This window comes from Mastigoproctus giganteus, chromosome 2 (assembly GCF_048544385.1).
Source record: "Mastigoproctus giganteus isolate SK-2022 chromosome 2, ASM4854438v1, whole genome shotgun sequence".
Classification (NCBI taxonomy): domain Eukaryota; kingdom Metazoa; phylum Arthropoda; class Arachnida; order Uropygi; family Thelyphonidae; genus Mastigoproctus; species Mastigoproctus giganteus.
Window position 1 is genome coordinate 154,692,378 of NC_143576.1, and position 15,802 is coordinate 154,708,179.

A 15,802-nucleotide genomic window follows, 5' to 3' on the forward strand; every position below is an offset into this window, starting at 1 on the left:
CTGTTTCTGGCTATTATACCGATGATGAACTCACGCAGCACAATGCCCCTTCATCTTCACACGTTTGGTTTCATTGGCACTTCTTGGTTCGAAGCTATATGACGTCACACGATACGCTGTTACGCTCTACACACATACATACATTAACGGATATACACAGAGTGAAGTAATGGCACTTTACAGACTATTGGTGATGGCAGCAGACATTCCTTGATGAAACAGAAGACCATAGCAGAGTCCGACTAGCTAAACGATGGTTCTTTTAAAATAAATCTGTAATATACAAACTAACTACTGATATTCTATCTTTTCAATACGAAACTAACGACTCGCGAGATATTTCTCGCTCTGTAAATGGTGCCATTTGAACCCCTTTTGGTTGTGCCCAACACAATGGTTATTATGGTGGATGTTCGTCCATTGTTCACTCTAAGGTTGTTCTGGTCTTACATTCTTTTCTCCCAACAGAATAAGGCAAGACACCAGGTAGCCTTCCATAGTAGTGCCACGTCAGCTTGAGTGAACGCTGGTTTTGTTGTATATCACATGCCATTATCGTTTGCAGTTGTTCACCAGCTGCCGCATGCTGTTGCTAGGAGACTGTTTTCATTGTTTCAAATCCTTTCTCCACTGGCAAGCATCGCACATAAGCCTAGTGTTATTAAAGGAGAAAGGCTTTTATTTTGATTTACAACAATAATTCCAAATATACCAGTATTAATGACTTATTACTGCTCGATAGTATTATTCTAAAAAGGAAATTAAATCAAACACTGGTTAAGTTCCCCGAAAATTAATTCGTGAACGTGCCCGATTGAGATGTATATTGAACCAGGGATAAACTGTTGAAATTGCTAAATGAAAAGTACAAAATAACTTTGAGTCGAGTTCTACAATAACAGACTTCATTGAAGAGAGAGAAAGAGAGAGGTTTGGTCATGGAGCATTTATTGAAGAAACAAATGCCAATCGTATCATTTATGTAAATAGGGTGGTTAGTTTTTGAAATTAGGACCATAATACGTTTAATTTCATTGTTTAATAATTTGTTTTTTGTTAGCCACTTCAATTATTCCTAGTTTACTCGGCTGAGTACTATATGAAGTTAAAAATCCTGAGTTAACTCGGTAATATGCACATATGTAGGTTTGAGTCATATTTGAATGCCGTTTATAAAAACAACCAAAATATGCAACTAGGAAGTATTTTTTTTTTTAAATCAGTAATGAGGAGAAAAATAAACCAAATTTTGTAAAGAAGCTATGAAAGGGATGTAGGTAGGGGGAAGTATCTCGCTCTCAGCACCTCAACTAAGCCTTTAATCAGAGGGGAATTAATGGTGTAGCAGACGACACAGTTGACAGAGACGCTGCGTTCGGCTGGCGTTATCTTGGGCCCAAACGATGACAGCAACTATGTGTTCCAAGCTCTCCGGTTACAAGGCTTCACTTTATTACAGCACGCCAGCACGTGGGGAGGAATCTGTTGTCAACCTGCTTATCAGAGGGTTGATAAACTATTCGTTAATCAACGGAGAAATACAATCTAGCGATAAATATGAACACGGGGAGTTTCAAAGAGGGAGGGGGACGCAAAACTTGATAGCTAAAGTAGCAAAGGGAGCTTTTCGAGCTAATTCAACAAGCGTAGAATATACATGGCGTTAGCTCCTGGAAAGGGGCTGAAGTCATCTCCGAGATTGTGTGGTATTGGGATTCACTTCATTATGTGCACTATTAATATAGTTCAACAAATATGCGATATGGAGGCGAGAAACCTTTCTCTCCTCTCTCTTTCTGTAGGTGTTTTTAAATAATATTCTAACGCTGAAGTGAGCTGTTTAAATAATTAATCTTACGGCAACTGGTAACTATAGGCCTCATGCGCACATTAACTCAAAGCACGTCACGTGATCTGTGTTTTCTCGCAGTTTGTTCGTTTTCTGTCACAGTCACCTGTTTCGTAGGGACCGATTTTGTGTTGTTGCTCCTCGTCGAGTCTCAGATTTTTCTATTCACGGATTGTGGCCTTTAACAGTACAATTAGCGATTAGACCACAGAGCACATCTTCGCCTTGATTGACGGGGGTTACCTAGAAAAGCGGCTGAGTTACCCTCAGTTCAGAATAAACTTGGGGTGCCGGGAAGGGGGGGAGGGAGAGGGTTGCGCTGAAATAGTCATTAATCCTGTCGTCAGTGTTCGTTTCGCGAGATATCCATTTCCTCTTGACCGTCAGCTACGGCTGTGCTGCGTTGCATCTCCGGATCCTGACCAGCTGTTCCTACTTCCGGGTGTTGGAATGCTGTCAGGGTGCCGTTCGTGGGGGAGAAACCGAGTGGGTATCCGTGCCGTTGACCTGAGGAGCCGAAGAGCGATTCTCCTTGTGTATCGCTGTGAGCGTCGTCAGCAGAACTGTCCGCAGTATCTAACGAAGACGAGGGTGACGCTGTTTTTGTCCAGAGTGTGTCGTCGGCCGGCGAGCTGCGACTTTCAGAAGAGTCGATGCCATTGTCCACAACGCCACTGCTGATGAAGGTCGGCGAAGCGGTAATGTCCGGCTTTACCTGGGAGGGGATTGTACTCGTGTTCGATTTGTGGGCTGCAGCGTCTGTGGTACTTCCCATGTCCAACCCGTTGGTGACACAAGTGAGATTGAGGGTCGCGTGTGGTTTGGGGGCGACGTTGCCTGCTCCCGACTTGTGACTCGACTTGGAACTACTTTTGCTTTTACCACCGCTTGTCGACTTCTCCGTTGATGGCTTCATTTCTGCAGCTTCGGCGTTGGAAATTCCGTCCTGTTTTTTCCATTTGGTTCTTCGATTTTGGAACCAGATTTTTACCTAAACAGAAATAAATAAGAGTTAACGTCAATATGACCATTTCGTATTATATAGATTATTTAAAAATGGTAGTCGAACAGAAGGTATTTTTGCATTTAAGGTATTGTTATCGAGTAATATTTTACTATTGTCGTTTACACCAAAGAAAATCTGTCGATTTTTGCTGAGCTTATAAAACAACGAAAAATCTTGGCCCTTGTTAGGCCTGCTAATTTTACAAATCTGAACTGAGCATTCGTCGTCTACGTGAAAGTTTGAGTTGTAGCGTTATGGGCGATAAATGTGCGAAAAATGTCTGCACCACTCGTGTTAATACGCAAATCTCTTTTCATAAAAGGTCGCAACCAGGATTGCTAAAAGTCCATAAAATTATGAACAGCCTTAAAAAAGATAAAACTTGGACATTCGTGGTATTTGTAAAAAATTATGGTACGTAGGTACAAAAAATTTCCAGGAGTTTAAAGACGCGCATTCATCTCATTAATAAGATGAATACAGAAATAAAATGGTCACACTTCACCACGGTTAAAGGGCGCAATCTGCATGACTGAACCCAGTTCCTCCCCATCTCCCACTAGTTTTTCTCTATTTACAGGCTTTTTGCATAGTCTATTGAACGTAGTGTACATTCAAATCGTCAGTGGGACCAAGTATAATTATTTTTTAAAATTATTTATTACTTTTTCCAGTTAGACTTCATGAACTTATGTCCTCCTCTGAACCGTCTTGAAATTCGAATAAAAGTAAAACGTGAAAGTGGGTTAAAGTTTGGTTATCCCAATTCCCTCCCCCACCTGCCGTTGTTAAAATGAGTTTCAGAAGATGGAAGCTCTGGATATAACAGACGCTGTATATTGCGACATGGAATCATTGCAAAAGAGATGGAACACAGAATGTTGACATTAGAATGTTTGCCATTGCCCTAACTTCAGGAAATGGAGTTCTGCAACAGGGAGAAATAGCTGTAGCCGATTTCGGTTGGAATCGGTCGTACCAATGGTGATCCCATCGACCATTCCATCAGCAGTAGTCCGATCACAACTTTTCGACTCAAGATCTCGTTTGGCACACACAGAATGCGTCAAACTTCCACCTGTTGTAAGAGTTCAAATCCTTTAACCAGAAGAATGCAGGAAAATCAAATTGAAGTTTTGTTGGTAGATTCTGCACTTCTGTTGGCCCTCTTGATGGTCTCGTCACTGTGATATGAACTTACGAGACCACTTTTACACACCAAGGAGAACTTAATATGCAGTCTGCAATTTTGTTCAACATGTCTGCACATTGTTAGACAAACCTGATTTCAGGCGTATTTGAGATCGTATAACTCGATAATGATGCTTTAAATATAAAAAGGACCTTTTGTTTGCATTTTTGTGCAGAAACACTCTTGCAAAATATTCACCCTCCCCTTTCTGAATAGTCTTGTGTACTCAGTTATGCATATAGTCATGAAATATCGAAACATGAGCGCAAGAGTGAAGGATCCCAATTTTTCCCTTTCGGCCCTAGTATAACGTAAAAACTAAAAGATGATTCGGGCGTACTGTTTTAAATAAGAAAATTAAATGTTAGCGAAGAATAATCGCTGTTAAATAATGCAAAGCGATTTTAATAAATAAACCAAATCTCACGAACCTTGAGAAAACATGGTGCATTCGAGTTTATTTATTTTTCAAACGAAGTATTCGTTTTTCATTTTAAAATCACTTTTACGTTTCCTTTGTTTGCAGCCCTCGACATTCAGGTGGTTAGTACAGCGATTATTTTGCCATTTCTTTTGTTGTCCGCATCCCGTCAGCTAGCGGTGCTCGTTTCTGAAGAGGATCAAATCGGAAAATAAAAATGTGCGGTGTCAGACGAAATCCTATTTATACTTTTCGATTAGCGGAAACAACTCTAAAAGTCTAAAGAATTCATTTACTCTCCATTCCAATTATGTTCTACGAAAAGAGAAAGAGAGAAAAAGTTTTTGCTTAGATCTATTTAATATGCAGATCATAAACAATACTGATAGCGCGTGTTCCTCGTGCAACAACGCGCAGTGAGCGGCATGCCACATTGTTATTGACATCGAAAATAACGTTTGGTGCTATTTTCTCTCGTCTGCTCTTTGCCTTTTCATACAAATGCTTATTCAGCGTTTAACCCTGAGTATAACAAAGGAGAAGAGCGGAGAATAAACCGATAACAATCCAAGCTACAGCACGATTTTTTTTCTGTCTTTCATCTTTTTTTTCCTCTCTCTCTCTCTCTCTCTCTTGAAAGCTCGCCAGACTCGCCCGAAAGAAAGATGCAAGTTCTCTGCTGAAGTAATAATAGTCATTCAATCGATAAGAGCTCCACTTGCAACCTGCAGCGATCTCATCTTGTACTTTGCCGAAATCGTGTTGCTACAAGCTTTAGAAAATCCGTTAAGTCCTAGCGATTGCTACTGACTGCTGCGTCCTGCAGTCGCATTGGAGCGATGGAAAAGTATAACATAGCTCGCAGAATCTTTGTCCTATATATACAAACACACAATGTGAAAGCAATTGACAACGCCATTGATCGATAGAATGATGTACTGTTATTTAGATGCAAGATGCCGATGTGCTCAGTAGCTTTGAGTTTACATTCTGCAAAAAAATCACCGCGATAGGAGTTCAAAGGGGGGGCAAAAAAAGTTTAAATTGTTAACGTTTTAAATTTTGACATAATACTGTGCCATCGCTATCTGACCTCTCCCCCTTATTTAATGGAAAAGGTCAAAACTAACATAAGATGCATGCATTATTTGTACCTCTCTAGCTATAGCAGTTTATTTTTATTATTACAAATAATAATCAGTAAAAGCTATGTTTCTGATTGCTGCCTGTCAGTAATCGGACCTAATAATATGCTAACAGGCCTGAGTTAGATGTAATAATTTATCAAAATTTAGGATCATACTGGCAGAATAACAGCTAGCCCAACCGATAGCAGATTAAACAAATGTATATACAAATTTGCTCATAAGATTGAGAGGGGGAGTAGGAGAGGGTAAGAAATAAGCAGAGTCTAAAAAGGACGAAGTGAGTGAAGAAATACGATATAGTACTCTAATTCTCGGGGCATAAAAATTTAGAATATGACAGCATACAGACATAAAGAGAAGAACAAAGCATATAGCAATAGTTCTGGAAGCGTAACTGCCCGACCCCTTGAGATGAGGTCCCTATTTCAGTAAGGTATAGAAAACTTTTAAGCAAAAAGAAAATTGCGAAATGAAAACATTTAAATAATGGAAAGCAAAATCATAGAACGAGAGAGACTTAAAAAAGTATATGGGAGAAAAGTAATAAATATTATACAGTTGTCATTTAACTGAACAGCTAAGAACTTTATTAAGTGTTTTATAAAGTTATACTTTTAGTAATTAATTGATAAGACTATATTTTCTTTTCACTTCTGTTAATCGGAGAAAAAGAAAAAAAGCACTGCGCATATTAGCAAACTTACTTGATAACACGGCTGAAAAAAAAACCCTATTTTGTTATTTATAAATTCTTGATCGTCGCCTTTTTTCTGTACTGTTTCCAGCTGGTTAAGGTCTATCCTGTTATTATGTTGACTTAGATCTGACGTTATCTGTTATTTAGGATGTTGACTTTTTTTTTTTTTGTTTCGAGAACTTTTTCACGTAATTGGATTGGATAAGGATCTTCCTTCCAGTTGTCCATAAGTTCCCGGGGTTCCAAGATGGGTCACGCAGTACTGCGTAGGCAGGTCAAAAGAACGCGATAGAATTTTCAAAAGGAATCCGCGAATTTTATGTCGATATTAAAACGAAAGTTAACCTAGAAAAGTGCTCAAATAACTGCGCAGCGTTAATAAATCGTTCTTGGGGTAGAGATTACACAAAGGATAAGCTACCGTGGCCATACTACAAGCCTGACACGGCCACAAACTGTAACCGGGATCAGATATGGAGATATCGGCGTATTAAAGCATACTTCGTGTAGTCAAAGTATGCTTTTGGCGTAATTAATAATATAAATCATCAGTTTTTCTTTCTTTTAACGGAATGCTAACGTCGTGAGCGAGAGTCATCTATCATGCGACTTTCTTACGAACACTTCACGGAAACTGTTTCTGTTCGCGATAAGCATCGGATAACTTTGAACGCTGTCATTAGCCTACGTTAAAACCCAACCCTGTCCTCTCCCATCGCAGCTACGAGTCACATTTGATGTCCCCCGGTGACGGTATCCACCTAGGGTGTACTAACAGCACGTGATTTTGATATGTTTGATAAGGAATACACGCTCGCTGCTCCCACCTGTCAGAAGGAAGAACCGAAGTCCTCCTCCCCCCATCAAAGCGGCTGCGAGGACAGGACAGAGCACGGGATCGGACTTAACGCACTACAGACGACTCTTTAATTACACATTCACCGTAGCACCCGACATCCCCGAGTTATCGATCGCGTCCCTAACGCGGTGACAGAGTTGTTGCCGGAGAAGAATATTAGGGTCTTTGAGTGCTTCTGCTGTCCCCCCTCCCCCTTTTTAGATCCCTCCTCAAGTAATGGCGCTACCAAGACTAAGGCAACGGTTTGGTAGATTAATCGTTTAATTTGCAGACCCAGCACACGCTTCGTCGCTGTACCGTAAAGTATGAAAGCTCTATCTCTCTCTTTTCCTCTTTCTCCTGTGTCTCCCCCTCTTCCCCCCCCCCGGCCGCCTACTCCTCTCTCCGCTCTTTATTGTGAGTTTTCCATTTGCGGTGCTTTTAAATGAGTTGAGTGACTCCACAGAGTTCGGTCCCAGCATTAAAAGGACTGAGAAGGGAAAATGAATTGTAATTCCCAGCATTTACTGCGTTATAATATCCTTGACGCCGTAATAACACGGCTATTGTTTATAAATCAGAGCATCGTGCAGTGTTGCAATCTTGCCTTCGGTTGCCCGGATACTGAAAGCACGTTTCCCACGAGCAAAAGAGAGAGAGAAGGCGAGGTGGCAACAACGCGCGCTTTTAAAACGCCACCTAATTAACTAACAGATCCGCATGTGGTGAAATTTTGCGAGACTTTTCGAAAAGTTACTCGAAGAATTTAATGTGCTTAGATGAAACGAAAAGAGGATTGGAGAAGGGGGTTTGTCTGGTCACGTGATCTAGGAAATAACGTAATTTCCGTGCCGTGTCCTCTATCTGGGTATTTATTAGCGTATTGGAAGAGTCGACGATCAGGGAAGCTGTGGATATTTCGAGTTTTTGCAAAAGGGACTAAGGCCACGAGGTGTATTTTATGTGTTCTAAGACCAATTTGTCTCTTTTCGGAATAAGGGAAAAAAAAAAAAAAAAACCTCTGAGACAAAAGTACGCAAACCTCTCCCGAGACCGACTAACTTGCTCAAAGTCCATTACTTCCTTCTTTCTGTTAAGGGGTGGGGATGTGAGGATATTAAAACGTGTACAGTAATTATAATACGAAAGATCACATGTATCCCATTTTAGTTTTTTTATTTTTAAATGTAGTTGTCCCCTGATATGCACTTCTTTCAGCTGTGTTCCTTAGCTTTAATCCTCATTTGAAAAAAAAAAAACCTCTCTATCATCATACAAAAACGATTCTTCAGAAGTCATTCGAAGGCAGATCGTAATGGGGGTGCATTGAATAGTTAGAACTGCACATCTCGGATTTCGCAGTGTCGCAACTTTGATTTTTTTTCTTTTATTTCATAATCTAACAGCTTTTAAAGTAGCTGTGCCTAATAGCAGCCCCCCCTTCCCTCGAGGAAACTAAGACATACAAACCCCTCAGCATCCCGGAAAACTGTTGCCATGACTTCACTTGCACCACCAGATACAGCGCACGAAAGGTCTTTGAAGAGGAAGAATCACGCTTTCTCTTTTGGTCTTAGAGTAAGAGTGGTTGACGGTGGTGATCCAAAATTTTCTAAAGGGAGGAACTAAAGCAATTTTCGGGGGGAATCAGGCTTTCCTAGGGTAGCTAAAGCAGTGTTACGGGAATCATTAAGCTTACATCATCATGCTGCAGTAAAAAAAAAAATTCCACATTACTTTGATCATAAGGTAATGTGGTCGCTGCTTGGGACCGCCACTGATGACAAACTCATGTTTCATACGTGGTGATAAAAGCAATGAAAAGTTCACTGGATTTCTTTTAAAACGATCGCAAGCATGCCTTGATCCTTCATTTGAGTTTAGTTTCTGTTTATACAAATGCCCATAGTAAAACCATGAAATTTGGCACACAACCTTAACAATTTATTTGTATATTAATCGCACACAAGTCAAAGTCAATACAGTATATTAATTTCTTACTAGTCAAAGTACGAACTCGTTAAACGACCTTTATGTTCCACTTCTATGTGCAATCACGCTGCTTTTCTTTGATCAGTTCCGAAAAATTACTTTTCAGAACAGGATTAGACAGAAGAAAAGGAGCATCATCCACATTCCGTATTTATTAGATTTGAATTCCCCACGACCAGTCTGTTTGCTCAGAAACCTGATACACAAACTGGCATTGCAGTTTTCTTCAGGGAAAAGATAGTGCGATAGTTTCCCGTTGCCTTTTCTACCTTACGTTTCTTTGTGTGTATTCAGTTGCCTAGGAAACCGGAACAGTTTCCTAGGCAACTAATACACGCGTTCAGTGGCAGTTCCTTTCCTTGCAGAAAAGCTGGAGTACCTGGAGGAAAAACCTTATCTGAGAATAATCGACTCTGTAAGGAGAGAAAAAGCTCTCGTGGGTAGCACAGTTGGTAGAATCACCGTCTACCCCACGCCGGATGAAAAAGACTAGAGTTCGAGTCCCGTCGATGAAGGGAGGTATTTTTATGAGTCTTTTTTACAACGTGGCTGAGTTAGTCGGTCTCAGGCAAAGGGAAGCATGGTTTTTTTTCTCTCTCCCGGAAACACGGGTTTTTAGTCTAGCAAACAGAAACTTGCCTAGAACACACCCAATTTACAGACTTTACGCCTACAAGGAGATTAAAAAAAAAAAAAAAAAAAAAAAACCTAATTACATTTTCTTAAAGCAAAGTTGAATTCCACCATCCAACTTCAATGGAGTCGCTGCACAAATCTTAGATATATTCCAGTAATTCATAATAACAATATTTCCATAGCAGCTGGTGATTTTACGTTACAAAATGTTTTAAATATAATCGTGATTAGTAATAAAACTATTGTCTTAAACAAATACTTGAATTTGTTTTTGGGAGTTGCTGTAAATTTTATCTGGTTTGTGAGATAGACTGCACCATTATACCACATGGTAGATTTAATCAACTTATTACTGAAACGCTACAACTTGAACAATTGAAACTCCCTCAATGGCAAACGCTTAAACAATTCTGGCTACGTTTTGGTAACTGACTGTTTCCCTTCTTCAGTCCTGTTTATGCGATCCTGGAGTGGAGTTTTCTGGGCCTCGTACTTTGTTTTCTTCATATAGACTATATTCCCGGTAGTTCAACAGTTATTTGTAATCAGTTTGACCAGTTTCTTCGATAAAGAGAGGTTAGATTTGACTGAAATAGATTGAAGCTGTAACCCTAACTTGAGAGTTGTTTAGTATTTGTAAATATTAAAATATTACCTTTTTTTTTTTTTTTTTTGGAATCCAGGTGTCTCTTACCGATAGAACTTATTAACCTGTTGTAATTGAGTTAAAATTATATGAAAGTTTGTAGGCCTGAAATAACTGCTTTTTTTTTTTTTTTTTTTTTTTAGTAGTTGCGAGACGCGTTGGGCTGTTTAAAATAAACGCCCAAAATAAAATAAACAATATGAAGTGTATGGGATGTGTCTGAAAATAAATAATAACAAATTGCCGAATTTTTATTGGTCAGAATTACATGAAATTTTAAGAGGCGTTTATGAATCGTTCCAATCTCGGTGGAACTGGAATCTCGGTGAATGGAACCCTTTCCAATATAAAACATAATGGAAAGGGTTCCATTCACCGAGATTCCAGTTATTACATGAGGACGGACATACAAAGAAATAATAATTACAAAATTTTTAGTGGACCGGTTTTAATGAGATTTGGAATAACTAGACAAATTTTTCTGGAGGAGCGAAATATAAAATTTTATGAAAATCCATCGTTTAGGAGTAGTTATTTCATGTGGAGGGACAAATAAACAGACGGAGGATATGGCGAAGACAAATAAGCGTTTTATGCATATATGCTAACACCTAAAAAGTCCCCAAAAGTAAGTCCAATCCTGTGGAGAGAATTATTTTCACTCTATATTAGTCATTGTAGATGTTACAATACAAATGCGCTTAAATTATAATAATTAGAATGGAAAAGATATGTGATTAATATGAGGATAATAAACTTTGCATTCCAAAGAATAATGCTTAGCTAACGGGCGTTTTCGAGTCTCGATTATTATAGAAGAAGAAGAAGAACTCTTTATTGCATACAAAACGCTATTTAACTATTCATCAAGATTAATATAACAAGTTAAACGAAGGATCATAAAACGTGCATCACAAGATACAGGATTATCAGGACTTAAAAATATTAGCATAAATAGTTAATTTATGCATCAAAATAAGAAAAAAATTCCAAAGGAGTTCACTAAAGGCCGGATTAAGGAGTCAAGAAAGATGATATAAGGAGTTGGTTTAATACGTTACAATTTATTTTAAGAAAACCGTTGCAGAGCTGCAAATGGTAAAACTCGTATCAATAATCAGAGAGAGAGAGACGAATGACGTACTCAAAGTGTATTCATTATAGTTTAAATCTAACGGCAATATATTTTTTCTAAACTAACAGCACGGAACGACCCGTACAAACGCATGACGCTACCGTGTTAGCTTCGGCGTACTCGTCTAGAACATGCTCGTTATAGTTGTCATTTATCCCACCAAGTGCCCGAGGGAGCGAGGCTAAGTTATTTTTCTTGGACCACAGTCAATTACTCTCAAGTACCATTATCGGAATGCTATCCATCTTTGTAATGCTGAAAGCTACACGAGGATCTTTGATAACTCGGTAAAGGTTCGCTCGCTGATATACAACGAGTGCTCCCTCTCGCTAGCATGTTTCAAGACGAGGGGGTCTTCAAGTACACGAAACAAAAATTACTGTAAATATGATGCTGCCGGATGACACTGATGGGATTACCTTTAAAGCAGCTGTTTCAATCTATTTGCCGGTTACCTGGACAACGCTGTGTAGCAGGATCTCCTTAATAGCGTTCATTGGGGAGTAAATCAGAGCGCGCATATTGATGCCGTCGTAGAAGGGCAAGGCACGCGGCCATTAACCAAAATCGTCTCCTCACTAAAGTTCCAACGAAAGATACCGAGAGCAGTTCAAAATATCATTATCTGACGAAAGTGTGCGAGCAGCTCGGCTTGGTACGAAGAAAAGACTTGAGCGTTTAGCCGGTTACTCGAATTGGGATTGATGCTGCTTGCTCAGAGGCAATTGTTGTCTAATGGCAATGTTTGATTCGCCCGTTACTTAGACAAATCGAAGTTACGACACAAAGAGCTCACTTCACACGTGGATTAGAAATTAAATCGAACAACGGTGTTTTATGTAGGTCTTTTCAGAGAAATAAACGAGGCCACCGACAGAGATAAATGACTTATTGTTTCTCTAGATGGACATCGTGCACCGTTCCAGTCAGCTCTAAACCCTGCTCATTTGTCTTTGTCAGAGAAACCGGCGTATTTCGTGAAAATTTTGTTGCCATTAGACTAACACTGTTCCGTGCTGAGTGACACTTCAGGCACGTCTAAAGACGATAAAATGTAAACATTACTTCCGAGGAAATATGTCCTTCTTTTATCTCATTAAGTTGTGCGGCGTCCTTCCTATTATACCAGTCAATTGCGCTTCCATCAACTGCAGACAAAGGCACTTGGAATATTCGCTATAGATACAAACGCGAAATACCAATCATAAATGATTAAATTATTCGCCTTAGTTTATTGTAATGATTGCATCCTAACAATGCACGCCATCCCATAACTTTTAGCGAAATATTTCTACTTATTACAGCAAAAAGCTCGCTAATTCGAAACGAAAAGAATGGAAAATTTACACTTCGTATTAACGAGTTTCGTATAAGCAAATGTAAACTTTCGAGAGAATAATCGTAGTAACTGGGCATTATCTTACTATATGGATCTGAGATTTTGGACTATGAAGGAAAGGCAAAGGAAGAATTTGCTAGCTGTCGAAATGGATTTTTGGAGAAGATCAGCCCGAAGATCTAAACTAGAAAGACGCTCAAATAAACATCGACAAAATTGAACAAAAAAGATTAGAATGGTATGAGAATGGAGGAAGAAAGATTACCAAAAAAGAGCAATGGAATGGACACTCCCTAGAAGGAAAAAGAGAGGAAGACCTAGAAGCACATGGATGGAGGGAGTGAGGGCGGCTATGGAAAAGAGAAGAATGGAGACTGGGAGGACAGAAAAGAGTGGAGGAACAAAATTTAAATTATAAAATTAAAAAAAAAAAGTTAGGTCGAGGGTAACTGTTGATACAACGGAGAAATCCAAGAAGAAGAACTGGGCATTAAGTTGAAAGAATAATTTATAAAATAAAAAATATTTTGATTAATAGGGAAAAAAATTAAATAAAATAAGACCTCTATTCTAAACAGTAAACCAAAATGCATAAGCAACATAAATACATCTCTGACGTCACGCTGCTTCAAACGAAATAAGAAAAATACAACAGCGTTTTCCCAACCACTAAATACAATAAGAAATATTTCAGTTGGTGTAGAATATGTATAATCATAATGTATTACTCTTTCAATAACATTTAAAATACACTAAACAACAATTATTAGCTGGTCAGCAGTATGCAATACGTGCTTTCATTGAATAATTTTTCTCTGAAATTAGTACTAATATAGATATTAGTATTTTGCAAACGTTTAGAAGGCTGGGAAAACTACCATTTTTTTTTTTTTTTTTTTTTTTTTTTCTAAAGTTCAACACCCACCAGTTTTCCCATTAGCGTACTTTCTATGTTTTCAGCGCCACCTAGAAGATTAGTAAATTTATGTAATGTTAGATTTCAAAACATACAACCGTATGTCTTTATACAGTTGAGGGATTAAGATAGACGAATAATACTTTATGGTTTTAATTACTGCTGGTATTCTTACCTGGGTTTCCGTGACGTTTAGAAGTTTCGCCATGTCCGCCCTCTCGCTGGAAGATAAGTACTTTTTCACTTCGAATTGCTTCTCTAGCTCGAATATCTGTCGGCCAGTAAAAGTGGTTCGCGCTTTCTTTTTTTTGCTCCCTTTGTCGCTGCCTTGGTCGCTATCGGGGCTGCCGGCATCAGTTGAGGTCGGGGTTGGGGCAGTAACTGGAACGGGCCCGTGGTCAGCCACTGCCACTTTCTCTTTCTTCCTTTTTGATATTTTGCCAGAACTCTTTCCATGTTCTGTAGGAAAATAATAATAGATAAAGTTTATAAACATTAACAAATAAAATCTTATCCGGAAAAAAAAAAAAAAAAAGCCATCTTCTATAAAATGGCGAATATTAACAGTAATATAATTTTGGATTAGGAACACATGGATTAGGCAGCAAACTCAAAGGACATTCTTATCAAAACTAAAGAACTAAAATGGTCTTGGGCAGGACACATTAGCTCGAAGACATGATGACAGATGGACTAAGAAAATAACAATGGTACGCAAGAGGAGCTAGAAGACAACGGAGGAGATGGATAGATGAAATTCATGAGTTTGTGGGTAGTAAATGGATGGCCATTGCACAAAACAGAAGGAACTGGAAAGTTGCTGGAGAAGCTTTCATCCTACAGTGGATTGAAATGGCTGATGATGATGAATAATTTTTAAAACGGCAATTTATGAGTAGAATTTGCACTCTTTTTTTTTCCGCCATTTTACTTTTCCTTTCTTAACATTAAGAGAATTTAACTAAATTTTTCTTGATGTACTTGTATGTTAAATAATATTTAGTAAACTATAGTAAGGAAAACAATATTCATAAAAAGTCAAATTTTTATCAAAAAGTGTATTCAGTTTTCGCTAAGTTTATGTACCGGATGAGTACAATGCGTACAGCTTTCATAATTTATTCTAAATAAACTGACGGAGGAAAAAAGAATAAAAGACAAAGTAACTCCCATTTTTTCTCCCTTACACGTCTGTGGTTATTCATATGGGCATTCAAAAGATTTATAAATGATTTCAGGGATTTGTTTTGCTCGAGACGACAGCGTGATGGTAATTTCATCATTATGCTTGCTGACTTGCGGTTTGGACCCATAAGGAAAGTCCTCTCAGGAAGGTGACAATTGTTATCTCAAGACATGGGAACACTGAATACTCTTACCCCTGTTCTGCGCTGTTAAAACTGTGAGGCCCATCTTAAGGTAAAGTGTTTTGGAAGGTACCCCAACATAAATTTGCGGTCTTGTTTCTTTGTGTTGGCTGATACCCCAGCATAGAGCGGTTTCAAGATAGTATTTAATTTTGCTGCGTCTGAGAGCTAAAGTCTGCATGCCTTGACTTCCATCTTATCACGACCTTGTCCCAGTATGAGAATTATTTTCGAGAATCGTTTTTCAAGCAAGACGTCTGCAGTCCACAGCAGTACCCGAACGTTGATAATGAGGGTTTTGAATGAAAAACTAACTGTAAAACGGAAATGGTCGTAAGTATTCCAAGCCCTGGCTTCCAGTGTTCTCATGTTTTCGTTCCTTCTCACGACTTATTGTCAAATATCGCTGTACAAGGTTACCCATGGAACGCTCATTTCGATAATTAATAGATTCTAAAACAACTTGGAGTTATATCAGAGAGAACGGTTCGTTTGGATTAAAACTCTACAGAATGTGTAGTGTGTTTTGGAATTTCCGTCAGCTCTTGCAGTTGAGATTTTAAAATGGCTAATGTTTTATAAATCATATCTTTCAAAATGTTTCAGAGTACTGTATATCC

The 15,802-nt window shown here is 38.7% G+C and overlaps 1 protein-coding gene across 1 annotated transcript in view; it reads right to left on the reverse strand.

The window, feature by feature from the left end:
* Positions 1-1,211: 1,211 nt before the first annotated feature.
* The window catches only part of LOC150089676 (uncharacterized), a 124,288-nt gene continuing 109,697 nt past the window's right edge, over positions 1,212-15,802 (reverse strand). The window contains exons 2-3 of the mRNA XM_090389592.1: positions 13,991-14,274; positions 1,212-2,840 (exon numbers count right to left, since the gene is read on the reverse strand). Coding sequence (XP_090245718.1) covers positions 2,193-2,840; positions 13,991-14,274 — 932 coding nt within the window. The 3' untranslated portion in view covers positions 1,212-2,192. The remainder of the gene's footprint in view (positions 2,841-13,990; positions 14,275-15,802) is intronic.